This window comes from Solanum verrucosum, unplaced genomic scaffold, assembly GCF_900185275.1.
Source record: "Solanum verrucosum unplaced genomic scaffold, falcon-dt-bn FXZP01000308.1, whole genome shotgun sequence".
NCBI classification, from domain to species: Eukaryota; Viridiplantae; Streptophyta; class Magnoliopsida; order Solanales; family Solanaceae; genus Solanum; species Solanum verrucosum.
Window position 1 is genome coordinate 391,036 of NW_026020574.1, and position 19,738 is coordinate 410,773.

Sequence of the window (19,738 nt, forward strand, 5' to 3'; positions counted from 1 at the left end):
GCTAATTCCCTTATCTATTGTAGTATCTTAGATGTTTGGGTTGTGATTGATGTATAACCTTGGAAGGAAATTTAATGAAGGATTTATGTATGATTATGATGTGTAGTATATGTGTGTGATCTCAATGAAAGAACTATGATCATGTTTAGAATGTAATTGTGTTATGATTGAAAGCATATTCTCAATTAACACTCATGAATGATGATGATAGAATGTGAAGGGTTTCTATAATGTAATGCTATATCTTGAATTAGTAGGCTTATGCATCCTTTTCTTGTATAAATAAAAGTAATGTGGATTGATGTATCTTGAATTGGTAGGCTTAAGGCATCCTTTTCTTGTATTGATGAATGTGACCTTGAGTGTTGTATCTTGAATTGGTAGGCTTAGGCATCCTCTTCTTGTATAAAAAATGTATCTTGACTTAATGAACATTAATCGGTAAACCTAATGGTGGTAGTGCTTTCATGAGGAGTTTATGAATGAACGTAATGATGGACCTTGAATCGGTAAACCTAATGTTGGTAGCCCTTTCCTAAATGAATGATGAAGTATTCTAGGCTATGACATGAACCGGTAGATCTAATGTTGGTGGCCCTTCATGATGAGTCTAGGAACTATTGTGATGATAAACCTTGAATCGGTAGACCTAATGTTGGTGGCCCTTTCTTGTGTGAAATGATGAACCTTGAAGCGGTAGACTTAATGATGGTGGCCCTTTCTTGGAAAGTCAATGAGCTATCCTTAATGTACCTTAAATCGGTAGACCTAATGGTGGTGGCCCTTTCTTATGTAATGTACCTTTGGTCGGTAGGTCTAATGTTGGTGGCCCTCTCAAGTACAATAATGTTAATGAAAATGAACTACTCTCTGGGAATGGATGCTAAGTACCGAGTGGATATGGTAAGATGGATGTTATCCCTACGTTGGGTCGAATTTCAATGAACATATTTCTTATCCCTTAAGTATGTGCCCACATAGGATAGCTAGTGGATCCACTTAAGCTAAATACACTTAGTTCTACCTTGGGCAAGTAGAACACATTCTTTCGGTGTGGGGTCATACGACACCGAATTCCATGATTTAGCTCTCATGGTCTATGTCGGTTAATGTCTATTCCCATTATGTGAGATATGCATTATGGTTTCTTGAGAAGTTCTATCAAGTGTGGGTGGTAGTATGGCATTCTATCCATGCATTGCACGAGTAGGCTTTGAGAGGGCTATAGTGAGTTCTCTAATGTCTTAATGACTAATGTATGAATGTGCACTTAATGAAGATAATGAAGAATGTTGACTTAAATGTCTAATGTAATGATGCATGTTATACTTGGATTGTATTATGAGTTACTTCTTTGTCATGACTTATTGAATATGAATGTGCCTTGTCTATGGTGGCTCCAAAGAAGTACTTAGTGTCAGTAGTAATATGAGATGCTACTTAAACATTGCACAAGTATGACTTAGGGTTGTCCTAGATGTTGGTCCTAATGTGTTGATATGACTTATGAAATGTTTATGTCTCTTATATATGTGTATTGTGTGAAGATGGAAAGGTTGAATGGTAAGTTCACTTTTTGTGACCTTAATGTGGTACTTCAGTGTGGATGGTGGTATGAGACACTATCCATAGATTGCACAAAGTATAGCTTGAGGGTTACTTGAGGTGAAGGCTTAATGTAAAGGTAATGGTTTATATGTTGATTATGCCAAAATGTGAAGAAATGACTTGTATGTTGATTATGTCTTATACTCATGTTCATGAAGGTTTTCTCAAATTGGCATAAAGCATGATTTCCAAAGAAAATGTCTGTTTTAAGCATGATTTTTGCATGGCTATCATACTTAGTACTTTATGTGCTAACCCATATTTCTTCATTTTATACCAAAGTGTAGGGTTTGGAGATTTGATGTTCTATACTTGAAGAATAGGTTTCTGAGGATCTTGGAGATGAAGACTTGGTGAGTCCTCATAGTTTCGAGGACAAAGCCCACTATGTTTCCTTTTTGTCTTTCATTGTATGTTTAGAGTCTTTGTATGGGAAATGTCCCAAAGTTGTATCCAAAGTATTAGATGGTTTGAGACATAGTATAGAAAGTCTTCCGCTTGTTTTTATGAAATAGGATTTCGATTGTAAAGAAAATTTTTAATTCCGCCTTATTTTCCTATGTCCTTATGTTCAAGAATGTTATGAGGCTTGTATGAGACCCCTTCGGAGTCGAATACGCCGAGTCACGTCTAAGGGATAGCCTTGGGTCATGACAAGATATATCTATCCACGCATCCGTTGCGGCGTGCGACACGACTCTCGAAAATCCATCGCGGCGTGTGACACGTCCCTCAATAATAGAATCCATCGCAGCGTGCGAAAAGTCCCTAGAATCATAATAATTGTTGCGGAGCACGCCACGTCCTAGAAATGATACATCCTCTTTAATTTCTTATTTTTCCTCAATTCACATAACACTTGTCACAATCATGTCTCAGAACTAATGCAAATGACATGTTCACACAAATAATGAGGAGATGACCATTTACATAACAATGCACAATTCACAACCACACAATCATGATACAATATCAATAAGCCTTTCCACAAACTATTAGCAACACATCACACACCAATAATTAATCACATTGCCTTTTATTACCCTTTTTCATAATTAGAATTATTCAATATGGACAATTCAACTATCACCAAGTCACAGTACTCCCCAACACATACCACAAGGAAATACACGATTCTATGCACTTAACAAGGGTTTATAATTCCACTTGCCTCAATCAATCAAGCAATTACTCCGGAATTTGAGTCTTTCCATTTCGTTGGGCTTCCAATTTAATGCAATATATTCACACAAAAAATCGCGATAAGATTTCTAGTTTAACAACACCCATATTACTATAATCCAGTTCCTAATTCTTGATGCCAACCAATAAGTTACATATCATCCTCCTAAATTTTAAGCCTAGGTTAAGTCTAATTTCCTCCAAATATCATAAATTTGACAATATTCATATCAAACAATATACATAATATTTAATTTCATATACCAATATATCAAAACTTGAAACTTGAATCATAATATGATAATTAAAGTAAAAATTAAATCAATTTGTTACGAAATTTTTTTCAGTAGAACCTAACCCATTTACAATAATACACTATACATCATTCTTAATTTCTACCTAATGATTGGATTAGACCATGACAATCATAGCCAATTATGCCAATGACAATCACTGCCAATTAAGATAGTCCACCATAATTTTGTAATGAAATAGTACTATAACACTATAGTGCAACAATCCGAATGTGCAAATTTGAGTCGGCCGCTCCATTATCTTTCTACCCGTAATATAATATTTATTAACTTAATATAATAATTATATGCATATAGGCACAACTTGGATGAATAAAAAGAATTCCATACCTGGTCGTGCTCTTTCTTTTTCTTCTTTTCTTCCGCAGTATCCAGGTTAGTTTTCTTCCACCTCATTCTTTTCTCTTTCTAAATTAATTATGTACTAAAAGTGATAAATTTTACTCATTTATTTTATTATATATGGGTTAAATAGTATGGGGTCTTACATAGATTTCAGACTTGGCCAATTATTTACCAACTAGCTTAATTATTTAAAAAATACCCATCAATTAATTAACTCAAGTTAAACAAATAGTTCAAAATTCCTAAAAATGACCTTTCGGGTCACTACATTATCGACCACTAAAAACCATGTTCTTCCTTGAACATAAAGTAAAAGAAAGAACCTGAAGCTTTGAAAAGCTGAGGATATTTGGCACGCATGCCTGACTCCGCCTCCCAGGTCACCTCTCCAACTGAATGGTGCTTCCACAACACCTTCACTTAAGCAATCTCCTTGGTCCTAAGCTTTTGAACTTGCCTAAACAATGTAGCTATGGCTCCTCCTCGAATGTCAAGTATGGACCCAGCTCCACTGGATCGAGTGAAAGCATATCAGACTCATTTGGAATATACTTCCAAAGCATAGAGACATGGAAAACAAGATGAATTGCCAACAAACTAGGTGGCAAGGCCAACTTATAGGCCACCTCTCCCACTCAGCTCAAAATCTTAAATGGTCCAATGAATCTAGGGCAAAACTTTCCCTTCTTGCCAAACTGAATCACACCCTTCGTGGGTGACACTCTAAGCCAAACATGATCGCCCTACATAAACTCTAAGGCTCTAACTCTCCGATCTGCATAACTCTTCTGTCAACTCTGGGCTGTCAACAGTCTATACTGAATCATACGAACTTGATCCATAGAATCTCGAAGCAATTCTGTATCCAAAGAGTCCATCTCTGCTGAGTCAAAACATCCGATCAGAGATCTACAATGTCTACCATACAACGTCTCAAATGGGGCCATCTGAATACTAGAGTGATAATTGTTATTATAGGCAAACTCTGCTAAAGGCAAATGCCGATCCCGTCTCACACCAAAATTGATTACACAAGCTCGGAGCATATCCTCCAACACCTGAATCGTTCGCTCGGACAGGCAATCTGTTTGGGGTGAAAAGTTGTACTCATATCTAACTAAGTACCCAGCCCATGATGTAATGCCTTCCAGAAATAGGGAGTGAACAATGAACCTTGATCAGAGACAATAAAACTGGGACTCTATGTAGTCGCACAATTTGACTGATATAAAGTTCTGCTAACTTCTTTGTCGTATACTTCACCTGAACCAAAATGAAATGGGCAGACTTGGTCAGCCTATCAACAACAACTCAAATGGAGTCATAACCACCCACTGTGGTAGGCAAACTCACAACAAAGTCCATAGTGATCCGCTCCCACTTCCAAGTAGGAATAGGCATCCTCTGAGATATACCCCCGGGACACTGGTGCTAACACTTGACCTGTTGGCAAGTCAAACACCTAGAAACAAAGCATGCAATATCCCTCTTCATGCCACACCACCAGTAATGCTGACTCTGATCATGACACATCTTCGTCGCTCTCGGATAGATGGAATATTGAGAACAATGGCCCTCTTCAAGAATCAATCTAATCAACTCGCTTGTCTTAGGCACATAAATCATCCCTCTGATATTCAAGACACCATCAGAATCAAGGACAACCTCCTTGGCTTCCCCTCTCAACATTTTCTCTCGAATGATACATAACTTGTCATCATCAAATTGGTGTTCAAGGATCTTCTCGACTAAAGAAGATCGAGCCTCAATAAAAGCAATCATACCATCACTCTCCTCTAAAATCTGCAATCGGACAAGACTATTAGCTAACATCTAAACATCTCTAGCCAATGGTTTCTCCTTAATACTAAGCATGGAAAGACTCCCCATGCAAGGAGTCTTCCTACTTAAAGCATCGGCTACCACATTGGCCTTCCCTGGATGGTATAAAATGGTCACATCATAGTCCTTCAACAACTTAAGTCATCTTTGTTGCCTAAAGTTCAGATCCCTCTGACTAAAGAAGTACTGAAGACTCTGATGATCAGTGAAGATCTCACAATGCACCTCATACAAATAATAACACCATAACTTAAGCTGCCAACTCTAAATTGTGAGTAGGGTAGTTCTTCTTATGGGGCTTCAATTGCATAGAAGCATAAGCAATCACCTTCCCCTTCTGCATCAATACACCTCCCAAACCAACTCTTGAAGCATCAGAATAAAAAGTAAAGTCCACACCCTCCTCAGGTAGAGTCTACACTAGGGCCGAAGTCAACAAAGTCTTGAGCTTTTAAAAGCTTTCCTCACACTCATCAGACCACTGAAAACCCACACCCTGTTGATTCAATCTGGTCAATGGAGCTGTAATAGTGGAGAAACTCTGAACAAATCATCAGTAATAGCCTGCCAATCCCATAAAACTCCAAATCTTGGTAGGAGAAGTAGGTCGCGCCCAGCCTCTAACTGCCTCAATCTTAGCCGGATCTACTCATACCATCCTTGGACACCAAGTGTCCTAAGAATGCCATAGAATTAAGCTAAAACTCGCACTTTGAGAACTTGGTATACAATTTCTCTTCCGTCAACCATTGAAGTACAATCCTCAAGTGTTGAACATGGTCCTCCTCAATCTTGGAGTAAACCAAAATATCATCGATAAAGACAATCAGAAAAGAATTAAGGTATGGTCGAAATACCCCGTTCATCAACTCTATGAATGTTGCAGGGGTGTTTTTCAACCCAAAAGACATCACTAGAAACTCATAAAGTCCACACTGAGTCCTAAAAGCATTCTTAGGGACATCTGATGCCCTAATCTTCAACTGATGATACCCAGACCTCAAATCAATCTTAGAGAATAATGATGCTCCATGTAGCTGATCAAATAAGTCATCAATACGTGGAAGAGGATACTTATTCTTCATTGTTAACTTGTTCAACTATCTGTTATCAATGCACATCCTCGTAGTCCCATCCTTCTTTTTCACAAAGAACACAAGGGAACCCTAAGGTGACACACTAGGGCGAATAAACCCCTTACTCAACAAATCCTTCAACTCTGTTGGATCCATACGGTAAGGAGAAATAGAAATGTTCTTAGCGCCCGACTCCAAATCAATAGCAAAATCAATATCCCTATCGAGAGGAACACTTGGAAGGTCGAAAGGAAATACATCGAGAAACTCCTAAACTACGAGAACAGAATCCATGGGAGGTGGTTCAATACTAGTGTCCCGAATGAAGGTTAAGTAAGACAAACACCCTCTCTCCACCAATCTCTGAGCACGGGTGAAGAAGATAACCTTGCTAGGATAAGAGTCACTAGTACCCTTCCAATCAACCCTCGAAACACCAGGCATCGCTAAGGTCACAGTCTTTGTATTACAATCAAGAATAGCATGATAAGGAGAAATTCAATTCATACCCAAGATAACATCAAAGTTTACCATCCCTAGAATGATAAAGTCTACCCAAGTGTCATACCTCGCCAAAGAAACAAGATAAGATCAGTACACTCGATCCACCACTAAGGGCTCACCCACGGGTGCAGAAACACGAATATGTACAAGCATGTTATCACACGTCATACCAAATTCAGTAGCAAAATAGGTCGACACATAAGATAATGTAGACCCCGAATTAAACAATACAGACGCAGATTGATGGCATACTGGAATGATATCTGTAATAACATCATCAGAACTCTCCCTCTTGGGTCTCCCTAGAAAAGCATAACAATGGCCCCCTCTGCCACCTCCATCCTAGGTGGTGCCTATACCCCCACTCTACTGAGCTGCAGTACCACTACTAAAAGCTCTACCACCTCTACTTGATTGAACTCTACCTCGGTCTCTACCCTGTTGTACTAGTGGTCTGGAATGAAAGTAGGAATTAGGTTGGGGTCCTTCATGATCCCTCTGGGAAGTACACTGTCACATTAGGTGATCGTGATCTCCACAATTAAAGAAAAACCTCTAACTCAAGAACTGTTGTGCGGATCCTGAAAACCTACTAAAATTGTTTTGCCTTGTAGGTCGTTGTTGTGACCCGTACGAACCCTGACCCATGCTATAAGAACCTTGAGGTATCTGACCACCCTCAAATGTCGGCATAGATGCATAAATGGGTCCCTGATGGTGAATGGAACCACTCCCTCTATGTGATCCCCTGCCTCCAGATGAGGCACCATGAAACTGAGCTGATGTACGGGCCCCTCTTATGGTCCCCAAACTTCTCTATCTCCATCAATTCCGCCTTTTTAGGGGTGCTCTTAATGGACTGGAACGAAGCCCCCTCTCAAGACCCCCTAAACACAGCCAATCTGATAGAGAAAGTCAGCCCCCTTACAAATCTATGGATCCTTTCCATATTGTCTGGAATAATGGACAAAGCATGTCTAGACAATTGGCAAAAACAGACCTCATACTTTGTAACGGATAAGATGTCCTGTCTCAGATTCTTAAACCTCAAACGACTTTCCTGTCTCACACTCCAAGGGATGAAGTGGTCATGAAAGGAACTGGCAAAATATCTCCCAAGCAACTGGAGGAGATCCAACTGGCAAAGATCCTGAATAAGTTCTCCACCACTCTCTCGCTGGCCCATGAAGTTTGAGTGCATCATACTGAACCCCATGTGACTCAGCTAATCCAACCACCTCTAGAAACTCTCAGCATGTAGTCAGAAACTCATAAGTGTTCTGGCACTTCCCACTTTGAAACTAAGGTGGGTCCATCTTCTAGAATTTCTCATACCTGCGTTGTTCATCCTCTGTCAAAACAACCAATGGTGCAATTTGACCCCCAACTACTGATGCACGATCATTCCCAACCACGGGATCCACTGGTGACTGCCCCACCGTATCTGAAATAACTGGAGCTTGTTGTTGCTCTTGAGTCTGAGCCCACTCTCTAGTTTGAGAGTCTTGTGGTGTGGCGGTCACACCACCACTATGAATAAAGCTCTCAAGAACACATAACACCCTCAATAATGTATCCTGAAGCAAAGGTGTGGTTGCAGGCTCTCGAGGAACCTATTCCTCTATGTCATCAATCTGAGGCTCCCGAGAGACCTCTCTAGCATGGCCCCTCAGTGGTGCTGCTCCACAGGCACGACCTCTGGCTAGTGTCATTCCATGAACACAACCTCTAGCTCAGGCTCTACCCCTACCTCTAGGTGGGGCCTCAACAAATGTCTCGGAAGTGTCTCCCCTCTACCACTAGTAAATATAGCTCTAGTCCTAGTCATATGTCAAAATAATATACGATAGCTCAGTACTAAAGAAGGTAACTATGCATGATGAGAAAGACTGAACAAAAAAGAAGTTTCCTAACAATCTTCATATCCTCTCACAGATAAGTACAGACATCTCTGTACTGACCCTCGAGACTCTACGTAGACTCGACTTGTATACACATGAGACCTACGAACCCGGGGCTCTCACAAATCTCCATAGAAAGCCTCGGAAAAGAAGAGAACAAAAAATATCACGAAGATCCAGGCTCATAACCTACAAAAAAATTGTAGAAGCAAGGGTCGAGTACCAAACCACACAGTACTCAACAAGTAAACTTCTAAACACAAGTTATGGGAATAGAATACGGGTACTCTTTACACCCCAACCGAACCTCCACAACTACAACCTGCATCCAAACTAGCCCAACCTAACAGTTCACAATTTACATAGAAAAAACAGCTCAACAACAACAGTCTAACAACTACATATCATCAACAACCAACTCAATATTTATCAGTCACAAGTTCCACGGAAAGGCACTCACAATATCAACAACACACAAAATCACGTTCACCAATGATAAAGATGTGCAAGGAAATGAAATGTAATATCAAGTAAAGTGATGCATGTCTGACCTAATGATACACACCCATTGTCTCACAGCCCAGGATCCATGGGGGACATATTTGTCCATACATCCATCGTGGCGTGCGACACGACTTTCAAAAATCTATCCCAGCATGCGACACGTCCCTCAATAATAAAATTCATCGCGGTGTGCGACACATCCCTCGAATCATAATATCCGTCGCGGCGCGCGACATGTCCCTCGAAATGATACATCCTCTTTAATTTCTTACTTTTCCTCAATTAGCATAACACTTTTCACAACCATGTCTCAGAACTAATGCAAATGACATGTTCACACAAATAATGAGGAATGACCATTTACATAACAATGCACAATTCACAACAACACAATCGTGATACAACATTAATAATACATCAATAAGCCTTTCCACAAACTATCATCAACACATCACACATCAATAATTACTCACATTGCCTTTTAGCATCCTTTTTCATAATTAGAATTATTTAATATGGAAAAGTCAATCCATCACCAAGTTTCATTACTTCCCAACACATACCAAAAGGAAATAAACGATTTTATGCACTGAACAAGGGTTTAGAAATTCACTTGCATCAACCAATCGAGCAATTACTCCGAGATTTGAAACTTTCCCTTTCGTTGGGCTTCCGATAAAATGCAATCTATTCACAAAAATAATCGCGATAGGATTTCTAATTTAATATCTCACATATTACTATAATCCAGTTCCTAATTCTTGATGCTAACCAATACGTTACATATCATCGTCCTAAATTTCAAGCCAAGGGTTAAGTCTAATTTCCTCCAAATATAAAAAATTTGACAATATTCATATCAAACAATATACCTAATAATTAATTTCATATACAAATATATCAAAACTTGAATCATAATATGATAATAAAAGTAAAAATTAAATCAACTTGTTACGGAAAAATTGTCAGCAGAACCAAACCCATTTACAATAATACACTATACATCATTCTTAATTCCTACCTAATCATTGTATTAGAAAATGACAATCATTCCAATTATGCCAATGACAATCACTGCCAATTAAGATAGTCCACCAAAATTTTGTAATGAAATAGTACTATAACACTACAGTGCAACAATCCAAATGTGCAAATTTGAGTTGGCTGCTCCATTATCTTTCTATCCATAATATAATACTTATTAACTTCATATAATAATTATATTCATATAGTCACAACTTGGATGAATGAAGAGATTTCCGCACCTGGTCGTGCTCTTTCATTTTCTTCTTTTCTGCCGTAGTATCCAGGTTTGTTTTCTTCCACCTCTTTCTTTTCTTTTTCTAAATTAAGTGATAAATTTTACTCACTTATTTTATTATATATGGACCAAATAGTATGGGGTCTTACATAGGTTTTAGACTCGGCTCATTATTTACCAACTAGCTTAATTATTCAAACATTACCCGATTAATTAACTCAAATTAAACAAATAGTTCAAAATTCCTAAAAATAACCTTTCGGGTCACTACAGTAGGCACAAGTATGCATTAGTACATGAAATGAGCTAAGTATGATAGCAATGCATAAGAGTTATGAAATCATGCTAAAAGGGACTTTATGTGAGATGCAATGGCAAAGCTAAATCATAAAATAATATGTTGGAAAATATAAGTCATCATCATGGTCAATGCAAGATAAACATCTTTAAAACACTTTTGAGAGATACTTTTCGAAAGTAACCTTAATTCGTTATTGTGGAGAGTTTATCATTAACCGACATAGACCATGTGAGTTATAACATGAAATCTGATGTCAATCCCACACCGAAAAGAGATTTCCTTACTTTCCAAGGTAAGAACCATAAACTTGAGATAAAGTGGTTTCACTAGCTAATGTTTATGTAAGACAATCATCCTATGGTGGCACATAGCTTATAGGACATGGATAATCGTTGCTAGTACACTCAGTGCTAAGCATAAATTCCACGGAATAGTCATTAATCGTATTAATCTTATTATCCATGGAAAGACTTGATTTAGTAACTAATCCAAGCTAGAGTTCATTGGAATAACTCCTTAATCTTGATTCAACTTAGGTGAGAAAACCTTTCACCCTTATGAATCCTTTTTGTGAGAAAACCCTTTCACAATAATGATCGTTATATTAAGTGAGAAATACCCTCACAATAACATTGATACTTTCCTTTCAAAGCATCCTTAAATCATTTGTAGTAACTTCATGAGAACATGCATATCTTCATAAATTCATAGTTCATGGGTTTATCATAAATTATGGTTGAAAGTATAATTTAGGCATGGTCAGGCGTAATTTCAACTAAATATAATAGATCAACATCAAATAATGCATTAGAAAACTTAATTAGTCAGAATCAATCATAATTGGAAGAAACTCACATTCATTGAATAAAAATTCTAATTTGATAAACTGAAGATTGAATTGGGAACTTGAAATCTTTAGGGACCCCATAGAGGAAAGGACTCCATGGGTGAAAACACACATACACTGATCCTTTAAGCTAAAGGAAAAAAAAGAGAATTTGGAGACTTGAATGGAACCCTAGCTCTTATTCTTCCTACTTAGACTTAAGAGAATATGGGATGATGAAATTGGTCAAATTTTGGGATCTTAGGAGAATGAGTTACATTGGGTAAATTGGGGGCTTAAAACGTTTATATAGTGCCTTGGGTAGAAGGTAAAACAACATAGTATTGAGTTAAAATAATTAGGCCATACAGTAAGGAGGAATAGAGATAGGTTGCATATTTGGGAGAAGGTCAATATCGAAGTCTATTTCCCTTTCGGGAGGGGCACCGGGTAAATCTTCAGGAAAGACATCCAGAAACAAATTAACAATGGGGACCGACTCAAGAGTAGTAGCTTCGGAATCCGTATCCCTAACCCGAATAAGATGGTATATGAAACCTTTAGCAATCATTGGTTTAGCTTTAAGACAAGAAACAAACTAACCCATAGGCATATAATTTTCCCATTTCCACTCTAGGATGCTTTCATTTGGAAACTGAAACTTGACTACTCGAGTTCTATAATCAATAGAAGCATGACAAGATTGCAGCCAATCCATACCAAGAATAACATCAAAATCTAACTTATCAAGCTCTAGAAGATCAACATAAGTAAATCTATGGGATAAAGAGACGGGAAAATTTCTATAGACTCTATTAGTCGCAATAGATTCACCAATACAAGTAGAGATAAAAAAAAAGATCTAACAACACATCCGGAAGAGATATCAAATCTCATAGCCATTTACGGCGTCACAAAATACAAGGTAGTAGTGAGATCAAGCAAGGCAAAAACATCAAGATGAAAGACTTTCAACATACTGGTAACCACATCGGGAGAACCCTCTTCCTCATGACGACTTTGAAGTGTAAAAAATATAGTTTGCTTTTGACTTGCACTAAAACATCACAAATGGTAAGGTTGAGCCCGTCAACGATTATCTATTTCATTCTTAGCAACTAAGGGACAATCCTTTATCTTATGATCTGTCTTGCCATAAACAAAACATGCATTGGAACCGTCTAGACATTTACCCTCATGCTTTCTTCCATATCTAACACAAGTAAACAATAAAATATTCACCACCATTTCCTCCTTGAGTCTTAGGGTTAGATGCCCTATATCTGTTGAATTTAGGAGCCGGAGCATTGGAGGAACCTTGACCAGAAAACCTTTATTGCAACTTAGAACGACCATGTCCATCGGACCTTGAATGTGAAAAGTTACCATCTCCGGTCTTTTTCCTCTTTGCCTCCCTAAACCATTCTTTAAGCTTCTCCTCTTCAATTTGTTGAGCATGAACTATTAGATGAGAAATTTCCATATCATTAATGATCATGGTGGTACGACATTCTTTAATCACCATCTCGGAGCCTCCCGAAACAAACTTGCTCATATTTGCCCTAGGATTGGCAACCATTGTAGGAGCATATCTAGACAATTGCATAAAATTCAAGTCATACTATTTCACACTCATATTTCCTTGACGAAGGTTGATGAATTCAAGTATTTTTGTCTCCCTCATCTCAAAGGGAAATAACCTATCAAGGAAAGCAACCTTTAACTTTACCCAATTAAGAGCACCTACATCAACCACCCTCTTTTTCTTCCATTGGTTGAACCAAACTTGAGAAACACCCTTAAGTTGATAAGCGGCCAATTCCACCTTTTTCTACCGGTGTCAATCTCATGATCATCAACACCTTATACACCTTTTCAATGAATGTTTGAGGATCTTATTCAACCTTTGAACCATGAAACTCCAGGGGATTCATTATAAGAGAAGCTTAAGGAAGCTGTCGTTGTACCCATATGTGGGTTCACGAGGACCACATCCTCCCTATTGTCTTGTGCCGTCATGGCTTGATCCAACACTTGAAAAACAACCTTAAACTCCGCGTTAGTCACTTGTTCGTCCAAAGGGTTGGCCGGAACATGAGGAGCTTAAGGAGTTTCTCGTTCCACGTTCTCATTTACATTCCTCCTAATGTATGCTCTTTGAGAGGCCATATCTTGAAAAGTACCGGATAAGGATCAGAAGAGAGACATATAGAGTTAAACTCTATTATATGATTTAGAGTAATGAAAGAAGAGGAGTTTTCTTAACATCTTATAGCTTCTCATTCATAAATGTGGTGCACTTCACACATATGAACAATACTCTACTCAGCGTGGCATAGAGAATTCCTAGGATCTTTCTAAGCCTTATGCTTTGAATACTAAGTTTGTTAAGACCCAAAGTGTACCATAAGCGTAACATGTCGTATAGAACCCTGAGAGGTCATACACTAGCCACTTAGCATACATTATACAAGATAGTAGAATATTCAAGAATTCAACTAGACAATCTTATATAATAAAGAGTTTGACAAAAACGTAAGTCTAACATAATTCTCAAAGCCATCTAGTACATCATAAGCAAAGTGATTGGGACGTGACTCATAAATCACATTCAATTTTAAAATGAAAATGACATAAAACAATAAACGAGTGTCAGTCCTTGGAATATAAAGACTCACCAATGTTCAACCGAAGCACCCAAGGGATATCAAGCCATGAGTGTGCTGAATAGGTGTGTCGGACCCTACATTAGTGAAACAATGTAGGCACAAGTATGCATTACTACATAAAATGTGCTAAGTATGATAGCAATGTATAAGATTTACGAAATCATGTTAAAAGAGACTTTACATAAGCTAAATCATAAAATAACATTTTAGAAAACATAAGTCATAATCATGGTCAATGCAACCTAAGCATCTTTAAAATATATTTGAGAGATACTTTTAGAAAGTAACCTTAATTCATTATTGTGGGACGATTGCCATTAACCAACATAGACCACGTGAGCTATTATATGGTCGATGTCTATCCCACATCAAAAGGAGATGTCCTTGCTTTCCAAGGTAAGAACCATAAACTTGAGCTAAAATGGATCTACTAACTAATGTTTATCGAAGACAATCATCCTAAGGTCGCACATAATTCATGGGACATGGGTAATCGCCGCTAGTCCACTCAGTGCTAAGCATAAGTCCCATATAATAGTCATTAATCACATTTATCTTATTATCTATGGAAAGGACTAATTTAGTAAACAGTCCAAACTAGAGTTCATTAGAATAGCTCCATGATCTTGATATAACTTAGGTGAGAAAAACATTTCACCCTTATGAATCTTTTTTGTGAGAAAACCCTTTCACAATCATGATCATCATGCCAAATCTTTTAACAATAACATTGCTACTTTCCTTCCAAAGCATCCTTAAATCATTTGTATTAACTTCATAAAAGCATGCATATCTTCATAAATTCATAGTTCATGGGTTTATCATAAATCATGGTTGAAAAGTATAATTTAGGCATGGTCAAGTGTAATTTCAACAAAATATAATAGATTAACGTCAAATAATGCATTAGAAGACTTAATTAATCATAATCAATCATAGTTGGAAGAAACCCACATTCATTGAATTGAAACCTTAATTTAATAAACTAAAGATTGAATTGGGAACTTGAAATCTTTAGGGACCCCATAGAGTAAAGGACTCCATGGGTGAAAACACACATACATTGATCCTTTAAGCCCAAGAAAAAAAGGAGAATTGGGAGACTTGAATGGAACCCTATCTCTTCTTCTTCTTCTTCCTTAGATTTGAGAGAATTTGGAAGGATGAATTTGATCAAGTTTTTGGAAATTTAGGAGAATTAGTTCAAATGGGTAAATAGGGGGCATAAAACATTTATATAAGGCTTAGGGTAGAAGGTAAATATTGAAGTTTATTTCCCTTTCGGGAGGGACACCGGGTAAATCATCATGAAACACATCGAGAAACTCATTAACAATGGGGACCTACTCAAGAGTAGGGGTTTCTGAATCTGTATCCCTAACCTGAACAAAATGGTATATGCAACCCTTAGCAATCACCTTTCTAGATTAAAGACAAGAAACAAACTAACCCATTGGCATAAAATTTCCCCCTTTCCACTCTAGGATGTGCTCATTTGGAAACTGAAACTTGGCTACTCAGGTTCTACAATCTATAGAAACATATCAAGATTACAGACAATCCATACAAAGAATAACATTAAAATCTAACTTATCAAACTCTAAAGATCAACATGAGTGAATCTATGGGATAAGGAGATGGGACAATTTTTATAGACTCTCTTAGCCGCAATAGATTAACCAATAAAAATAGAGACAGAAAAGAATCTAACAACATATCTGAAAAAGATATCAAACCACATAGTTATTTACGACGTCACAATAGAACAGGTAGCGGCGGGATCAAGCAAGGAATAAAAATCAAGATGAAAGACTTTCAACATATCGGTAACCAAATCAGGAGAACTCTCTTGCTCCCGACGAGTTTCAAGTGCATAAAATTTGTTTTGCTTTTGACTCCAACTAGAACTTGATTACGGGTAAGGTTGAGCCCGTCGATAATTATCTCATTCATTCTTAGCAACTAAGGGATAATTCCTTACCTTATGATTCATCTTGCCAAAAACTAAAACATGCATGGGAACTGTCTAGACATTTACCCTCATGCTTTCTTCCACATCTAACACAAGTAAACAATGATCTGCCATCATTTCCTCCTTGAGTCTTAAGGTTAGATGCCATATATTTGTTAAATTTAGGAGTCAGAGCATTGGAGGAACCTTGACCAGAAAACCTTTATTGCAACTTAGAACGACCATGTCCATCGGACCTTGAATATGAAAAGTTACCATGTCTGGTCCTTTCCCTTTTGCCTCACTAGACCTTTCTTTAAGCTTCTCCTCTTCAATTTTTTTAGCATAAACCATTAGATGAGAAAGGTTTATATCATTAATGAGCATGGCAGTACGACATTCTTTAACCATCATCTTAGACACTTCATAAACAAACTTGCTCGTATTTGCCAAGATATGGTCCTTGTGAAACCAAATGTGGGTACAACAACAACTAGAGTGAGGGACTTCACTAGAATGAAAATCCCCCCAGAGTTACATGGTTCCAAGGACCATATCCTTATTAAATGCTTGAGCCATCATGGCTTAATCCAACACTTGAAAAGCAGCCCTAAACTCCGAATTAGTCACTTGCTCATCTAAAGAGTTGGTCGGAACTTGAGGAACTTCTGGTTCCACATTCTCATTCACACTCCTCCTAATGCATGCTCTTTGAGGGGCCATATCCTGAAATTCACTGGATAAGGATTATGAGGGAGACATATGAGTTACACTCTATTGCATGAATTTAGAGTAATGAAAGAAGTGGAGTTTTCTTAACATCTTATAGCTTCTCATTCATAAATATGGTGCACTTCACACTTATGAACAAGACTCTACTCAATGTGGCATAGCTAATTCCTAGGATCTTTCTAAGTCTTATGTTTTGAATACCAAGTTTGTCAAGACCCAAAGTGTACCCTAGGCGTAACATAGCGTATAGAACCCCGAGAGACCATACACAAGCCACTTAGCATACATCATACAAGATAATAGAATTTTAAAGAATTCAACAAGACAGTCTTACATCATAAAGAGTTTTACAAAAGCGTAAGTCTAACATAAGTCTCAAAGAAATCTAGTACATCAAAAGCAAAGTGATTGGGGCGTAACTCATACATCACATACAAGTTTAAAATGAAAATGACATAAAGCAATAAAGGAGGCTCGGTCCTCAGAATATGAGGACTCACCAATCTTCAATCTAAGCACCCAAGGTATGTCTAGCCATGAGTGTTCAGAATAGAAGTGTCGGACCATACATTAGTGAAATAATGTAGGCACAAGTATGCATTAGTACATAAAATATGCTAAGTATGATAGCAATGCATAGGATTAATGAAATCATGTTAAAAAGGACTTTACATAAGATGCAATGACGAAGCTAAATCATAAAATAACATGTTAGAAAATATAAGTCATAATCATGGTCAATGCAAGCTAAACATCTTTAAAACACATTTGAGAGATACTTTTAGAAAGTAACCTTAATTCGTTATTGTGGGATGCTTGCCATTAACCAACATAGACCACGTGAGCTATAACATGGAATTCAATGTCTTTCCCATATCGAAAAGAGATGTCCTTACTTTCCAAAGTAAGGACCATAAACTTGAGCTAAAATGGATCCACTAACTAATGTTTATCTAAGACAATCATCCTATGCTAGCACATAGTTCATGGGACATGGGTAATCGCCGCTAGTCCACTCGGTGCTAAGCATAAGTCCCACATAATAGTCATTAATCTTATTTATATTATTATCCATCGAAACACATGATTTATTAAACAATCTAAGTTAGAGTTCATTAGAATAACTTTTTGATCTTGATTCAACTCATGCGAGATAACATTTCACCTTTGTGAATTCTTTTTGTGAGAAAACCCTTTCACAATCATGATCATCATATTAAGTGAGAAATCTTTTCACAATAACATTACTAATTTCCTTTCAAAGCATCGTTAAATCATTTGTAATAACTTCATGAAAACATGCATATCTTAATAAATTCATAGTTCATGGGTTTATCATAGATCATCGTTGAAAATCATAATTTAGGCATGGGTAAGTGCTATTTCAACTAAATATTATAGATTAACATTAAATAAGACATTAGAAGAATTTATTTATCAAAATCAATCATAATTGGAAGAAACCCATATTCATTGAATTGAAACCCTAATTTTATAAATCAAAAATTAAAATGGAAAATTGAAATCTTTAGGGACCCCATGGAGTAAAGGACTTCATGGGTGAATACACACATTCTTTATTCTTTAAGCCCAAGAAAAAGGAGAATTTGGAGATTTGAATGGAACAATAACTCTTCTTTTTCTTACATAAACTTGAGAGAATTTGGGAGGATGAGTTTGGTCAAGTTTTTGGGAATTTAGGCGAATGAGTTCAAATGGATAAATTGGGGGCTTAAAACGTTTAGATAGAGCCTAGGGTAGAAGGTAAAACGATATAGTATTGGGTTAAAGAAATTAGGAAAAGACTGATACATCCAAACTTACACCTCAATTAAGAAGTATAACTGTCTAAGTCAATTCTACAACTCTACTGGAGTTGAGGTCAATCCCATAGGAATTTATCGCAGAAATAAACTTATTGACCCTTATATTTAGTTGTGGTTAATATTTCCAAAAAGCGTAAATTACCAAAAGTAAATGTTGGGTTATTTGTGTTCAAGTAACCAATTTTAGTTAAACTTAACAGTTAACAAATGTGAACAATAGTTACAAGATTGTAGTAATTTATTGAGAGAGACTAGGATTGTGATCCCCATGACATTTATTTCACTCTCGAATTCTATACAAATGACTATTTATTTCTAATATTATATGTTCCTAGAAATTTAGATACACCTCAATGCGTTTCAACCCTATTAGATAAGTTTCACTCTTCTCCTCTCGGTCTTATAGTGCTTTGAAGCTTACCCGCATACTTGTTAAGGAGGTTATCTTCTCTCGAGCTCTAATCTTCAAAATAATTAATGGAGTTTCATTCTAGCTTTCCTAATTATCTCTTTTCTCTAGAATAAGTGATAAATACAGGCAAGTTCTAATGTGTTCACTCATTAGAAAGTAGTCATTACGAAAGTAGAATCAACATATGCAATTAACAATCAAACGTTAGTCGTATTTGAATCTGTAGTTATGTTTTAGTCATGGTTCCAACAACCCTAGTTGTGGTTTTTACCCGCTCATTATTTCAAGAAAACTAACAATAGAGATTATCGAGAGAATATAATAGACTTACAATAATAGCAAACCAAAAGCTTCTTGATTGTCAACACTAAATCAAGAACACAAAGTTTTGATCCAAAGTAATCGACCAAGAAATGTGTTCAAAAAGGAAACTCTCGTTTCTCTACGCTCATAATGTCTCAATGTCTCGATAGTCCTTCAATAA

The 19,738-nt window shown here is 37.1% G+C and overlaps 1 protein-coding gene across 1 annotated transcript; it reads right to left on the reverse strand.

The window, feature by feature from the left end:
• Positions 1-4,240: 4,240 nt before the first annotated feature.
• Positions 4,241-5,282, reverse strand: LOC125811244 (uncharacterized). Its single transcript, XM_049490747.1, has 4 exons — positions 4,967-5,282; positions 4,831-4,892; positions 4,575-4,712; positions 4,241-4,396 (listed from the first exon to the last, which is right to left on the reverse strand). The coding sequence occupies exons 1-4, from the start codon at positions 5,280-5,282 to the stop codon at positions 4,241-4,243; spliced, it is 672 nt and encodes a 223-aa protein (XP_049346704.1).
• Positions 5,283-19,738: the final 14,456 nt, after the last annotated feature.